The sequence below is a fragment of the Lolium perenne genome, chromosome 4, assembly GCF_019359855.2.
Source record: "Lolium perenne isolate Kyuss_39 chromosome 4, Kyuss_2.0, whole genome shotgun sequence".
Lineage (NCBI taxonomy): Eukaryota > Viridiplantae > Streptophyta > Magnoliopsida > Poales > Poaceae > Lolium > Lolium perenne.
Window position 1 is genome coordinate 383,623,233 of NC_067247.2, and position 5,645 is coordinate 383,628,877.

Consider the following 5,645-nt stretch of genomic DNA (forward strand, 5'->3'; position numbering starts at 1 on the left):
ATTTTCGGGATACTACTGCATTACTACTGTGTATGGTCAAACACAGTTTATGGCATGCCATGCCATAGAGTAGCCCCAGAAATCATAAGCCACTGCACACAGGGACGGCTCGAACTCTTTAAATGGGCCCAATTTAGGCTGCGTGCATGCTAGATGGGTCTAATTTTTTTCTTCTAATTTTCCTATATACACCGTGCCAGAAAAAATGGACCCCAGTTTTGGTTGAGCCCCGAACAGTCGCACTTCTTGCCCTGGGCCAGAGCCGAACCTGACTGCACAAGGCAATCGAAGGCGACTGCCGACTGTACAGATCACGTGACCTTATAATCATAGGCTGCAAACTAATCATCTCTGTCAGGGATCAAGTCTAATCAAACACAAGATCCAATAATCATGCTTCCACGATCTACTCCTACTACAAAGCAACAAGTTCCTGACCGGTAAAAAACTGCTGACAGAATCCTGGCAGCGGCTGGATGAAAAACTAAATGAGTGATTTCACAAAGATTTCAAAGTAATGACGAACATGCAGATCAGGGCAGAGACGAAGCCACAAGAACTGACGCAGATGCTGTTTTACTGAGTCGCCAGATGCGGTATAGTGGACAAAAAGCATCCAGCCAACTAATGCTGATGATAAAACAAAGGCTTGCTCAGAATCTTGGGGGAAAAATTAAAGGGTGAAAGTGTTAAGTGTGGTGCAAATGCCATGTGACCGCATGTGGATGCAACTCCAGGAAGTTCCAACAGCAAGGCACCAGTTCTTCTTCCAGAGCTAGGAATCAGGATTTGGACCGGGGCGGTAGATAGATCAGCAGAGGAGACAAAACATGACATTACCACTTGCATTAGGTGGTTGGGATCCACATTAAAACTGTGGAGTGTCAGCTGGGGGAATGGCATGTTATGTTAGTAACAAGTCAGAACACCAGCATAAACTTGTGTGTGGTTCAACTATCATCTGTCACAGAATGATGCTCGCATATAATACAATCAAGAGCATGGAGAGAGTTGGTTAACAGACCCAATGAGGTGCCAAAAAAGAATGTAACGACCACTAGTTAATACCGTACATATCTAGCAGCAATCCACACAAACCCAAGTTCCGGTTTTAGCATCGTTGTCGGCCTTTCATCGTCTGTACCGTTGGTTCTCGCGCTTGCTTGAGCTCCCATCCTCCCTTGAGGTGGATCTGTCCGATGTCGCATGAGGAGCATCCCTTCTGGGCTTCCTATCCTGCAATTTTCATCGCAATTGATAATGTGAGTAGTGGTGTTAAAAGAACTGAGAGAAGGTCAGCAGAATTGTTAAGTAGGACATACATCCCGGAAGTTGAGGTCTTCCATCTCGAGCATGTGGATTACATGCCCCATTTTAGGCCTCTTATGGCCATCGGGGTCGACGCACCGAAGAGCGACTAGAAGTGCCCTCTTCAGTGCTTTCGGGGAAGGCTTCGCGGGCATCTTGGGGTCAACTACTTCCTCTGCTTTCCTTTCAGCCACCATGTTCTTTAGCCATTCAACCAAGTTCACCTGGACAAAAGACGCATTTTCCATGGAACAATTTAGCTTCATCGGACCTCCACAGTTCTGAAAATAAACGAGTGTGCTAAAAACAGGCAAATTAAGCTAACCTCTGCAGATGCCCTAGTGTAATCTACAGGAGATCTACCGGTGATAATCTCCATTAAAAGGACACCAAAGCTATAAACATCGCTTCTCTCAGTTAGCATTCCAGTGCTGGCGTATTCAGGTGCCACATAGCTGCAACATAAACAAGAGGAGTTCGGTCATGACAAGATCAACATTAACATACAACATTGAGCATTAGAAGAACACTAACCCGAAGGTTCCCATAACACGGGTAGTGACATAGCTTTCCTCCGAGCACAATAGCTTTGCAAGCCCAAAATCTGATACTTTAGCATTCCATTGCTGGTCAAGGAGAATATTGCTAGATTTGACGTCGCGGTGAACAACCTTCGGTTCCAGCCCCTCGTGAAGATAGGCCAGCCTGGGCAAGCAAAGTCGAGTGTCAGAGGTGAGGAGTTTTACTGTCACATCCCTCTTTGAAGAGAGCTGTTGAGACTGTTTCAGCAAACCACTGCCAATACTTCTTCTAGGCAACGAATACACAGCTAGAGTGCTTGCTAATGCACACATGATGCTTGAGTTCAGACTTTGACTGTTAAACCGAATCGCAATGTTCTATTCTAAAAACATACGCAAGCTAAAGTATTATTAAGCAATTGTATATTACATTGCTAAAGAGAGAGAACCACAAGGAATCTCAGGCTTTGTGCTATGACTAAAATAAAGATGGCAGCAGGAAAGCAAAGGGAAGGAGGCATGAAAGATAAGCACATGCCTGTGTCTGAGAATTAAACACCTTTACTGTCCCATTTATATGGATGTGAAGTTTCGAATTATTTCCAAAAGCAGCTATGTCCCACGATGTACAATATGAGAAATCCCATAATTTGTACACACATAACTGCGAAATATAGGTTACAATCAATTGTCTCTTTCTCTAACCTCTCAGAAAGGAATATGTGCATGTCAAGAAATAGGACCTAACAAACTTCTGAGTGAAGCACCTGAATTCCTTGGACATGCAATCTCACCAGAACCCGGCTCAATTATCCTAACCAAGACGCATGTCTTGTAACAGAACACACCTAAACATGCCAGCTAGCACTTATGTCGTCTAAGATGATTGCCCATATTTGGCTTTTCTCAGTCACAGTCTAGCTAATTCTAGTCAACAGTTGCATAAGCTTAAAATGATAGAAGGTTATAGTCCAAGAAATAGCAATAAGCAAACCACTCACAAGGGTGACAGCAAAAGAAGCATTACCCTTTAGCAGTTCCAATAACTATGTTCATCCTCATATCCCAGGTCAGTGGGCTCACTTCACCAACATCGCCGTGAAGCCACTGATCAAGATTACCATTGTCAACATACTCGTACACAAGCATCCTGCCCAACCACAGCAAATTTGAGGAGAGAATTTTGGAAATGAATGGGAGAAATGGGGAAGAGATTGCAGTGCATTTCACCTGTAAGCGCCCTCTACGCAGTAGCCGAGCAACCTAACCAGGTTCTTGTGGCGAACACGGCCGATCGCTTCGACCTCCACCTTGAACTCCTTCTCGGCCTGGCCCCTGGTAAAAAAGGGAGGAGAAAATAAATAAATAAATATTTTCGACAGAGATTAGGATAATTATGATGGGGTGAGAGATGAAATAGCAATCCAGACCTAGAAGTCTGTGCAGAAATTAAAAAATATATCTTTGCAGTAATCGAGATGAATCGAATACAGAGGGGCGCACAGAACGAGAGTGAATGATGGCAACAATTTGAAATTTTATTGAGCCCCACAATCAAACAGTTCATCGGCAAACACCGATTAATGAAAATAAAATCATGCCAGAGGATGCCTCTGTCTTCAAATGGAAATGTATAGTTAAAGTGAATTCACTCGTATATCAAATCAAGCAACAAGAGGGATTCGCTCTGGCAAATGGATGAACAAACCAAATCGCAGAAAATCGAACCACTGCAATAATGGATCCTTTCCCCATTTCAAATTCAACAATTGAAATCGGCTTAACTTGTTAAGTAAAACTAAAAGCTTCAACACGTAGGGGAGATTTTTGTTGAATTCAAATGGAGCAGCTCGAAGGAGAAAAAAGAAGCAGCAGCTTTCGAGAAAAGGAACACAACGATTACCTGTTATTGAGCAGATTCTTGACGGCGATGATGGTGGAATCTTGCAGCGTGCCCCTGTAGACAATCCCGTAGCCGCCCTCCCCGATCACATTCTCCTCGGTGAGGCCGCCGGTGGCCTCCTCGAGCTCCCGGAGCGTGAACCAGTGGCCCCACCCGAGGTGCGACACCTCCGGCCCCATGGAGCCGCTCCCGGCGCTCCTGGGCGTGGCCAGGTCCCGCTCGCTCCCCCCGCTGGTCGTGGCCGACAGGCCGCTGGCCGCCGTCGAGCGCTTGGATCCCGCGGGCATCGCCGGCAGCTGCGCCCTCTGCTGCTGGAACGTGGGCGGCGGCGGCTCCGCCTTGGCGGGCTGCGGCGCAGGAGGAGGCGGCGCCGCCGACATCTGCTGCTGCTGCTGCTGGTGACGGACGATCTCCTGGATGTCCTTGGCCGGCTGCTGCTGGTGCTGCATGTGCTGCTTGAGGACCTTGGTGTCGGCGGCGGGGTAGAGATTCGGGCCGAGGAGGCCGTCGCGGCGGCGGCGGCGGCGGGAGAGGCAGAGGAGGAGGAGCAGGAGCACGAGCACGAAGGCGGCGCCGACGGCGATGCCCATGAGCACCCAGAGGCGGAGGCCGAAGATGGGCGTGTGCTGCGACAGCCACACGTTGAGGGCGCCCGGGCTCCACGCCGGCTGCTGCGGCGGCGCCGACTGCTGGTGCCGCGTCAGGTGCTGCTGCCGCGGCGGCGCCTCCGCCGCCGCCTGCAGCAGCAGCCGCCTCCCTGCCGCCGCCGCCATCGCCACGGCTGTATGCTGGTGATGGAACAGAGTCGCTTGCGAGTCCAGATTTTCGTCGGCCGCTTACATACGCAGATTGGAACTGGGGAGACTTGTGTGTAGCTTTTCACGAGTGGCGTTGGCGATTTGTTGTGATGTCTTCTGGGGTTGAGCCGTTACTGGTTTTGCATCACACGAGGGGCCGACTGAAATGTGGGCCCAGCTGCAGTGAGGTAAACGGATATGGTTTTGTGCCTGATCTTTATTATTATGTGAAAAATTTACAGATTTGCTGGTTTATATGTAATCTTGCTTTTGTTAAGGATAGTGCCCTCTTGCGATGTACTTTTCCAATATTTTGTTTTGCCCAGTTGTTAGCGTCTTCTGCTTTGCGAATCAAGAGTGTGCTTTATCACCGGTTGGATCATATAGTGGTGTGGATCTTTAGTTGAAAATAGGGTTTCTGTTGGTTGGTGGGTTGGTGCCATATATGCCCAAAAGGCGTTAAATTGGGCGCTAAGAGTCGAAAGCTCAAAATATCGAAGAAAGGTGGACAAATATGTTTCAAGACCTTGCCGAATGTACTGAATGCTTTTTTGATCGACTGGAACCGTGAGGGTAGAATTTTACTCTTCGCCTTGTTGTTATACATCACTTTTGAAATACAAGATATATTTGGTTGATATAGGATCTGAACATATAAATTATATGTAGTTGTGATCGGTCGAAAATTATGAGATTGGGGGATTTAATTGTACATATTTCCACATATTTATTTCATGCTAAGTAATGATATAGATATAGATATGTAGATCTAGATGGCGGTCAAGGTTGTCGAATTTAATTGTACATATCTTTACGAATATAGCATGGTGAGTACAAATTGTGTAAGGTAAAGATTTATCCACGATCTAAAGTAGTTGTAGCATGTTGTTATTAGGCGCATGCAAATCAACACTAGTAGCCATGTTTGCTTGCATTTCTCATATTATTACATTTATAGGTCAAGTGCGATTGGAAGATACGGGCTGATATAGAAACTAAGAATTCTGCATTTACACGCATAGATATAGTTATTGATGTGGATATGGATATGATTGATCCAGAAAAGATCGCCAGGGTTGTTAGATATGGATGTGAAATTAATAAGGTTGCCCTCAA

At 46.6% G+C, this 5,645-nt stretch overlaps 1 protein-coding gene across 1 annotated transcript; it reads right to left on the minus strand.

Moving 5' to 3' along the window:
- Positions 1-934: 934 nt before the first annotated feature.
- LOC127297276 (probable serine/threonine-protein kinase At1g01540) lies at positions 935-4,623 on the minus strand. Its single transcript, XM_051327573.2, has 7 exons — positions 3,733-4,623; positions 3,060-3,164; positions 2,857-2,979; positions 1,843-2,013; positions 1,634-1,763; positions 1,323-1,532; positions 935-1,236 (listed from the first exon to the last, which is right to left on the minus strand). Exons 1-7 carry the CDS (start codon positions 4,503-4,505, stop codon positions 1,132-1,134), a joined length of 1,617 nt encoding a protein of 538 aa, XP_051183533.1. The 5' UTR covers positions 4,506-4,623; the 3' UTR covers positions 935-1,131.
- Positions 4,624-5,645: the final 1,022 nt, after the last annotated feature.

Coding starts and splice junctions, on each gene's coding strand:
- LOC127297276 (XM_051327573.2), bottom strand. CDS start 4,505: ATGGCGGCGGCGGCAGGGAGGCGGCTGCTGCTGCAGGCGGCGGCGGAG. Junction 1,533..1,633: donor ACACTAGGGCATCTGCAGAG/GTTAGCTTAATT, acceptor TCTTTTGTCCAG/GTGAACTTGGTTGAATGGCT. Junction 1,237..1,322: donor AAGACCTCAACTTCCGGGAT/GTATGTCCTACT, acceptor TGAAAATTGCAG/GATAGGAAGCCCAGAAGGGA.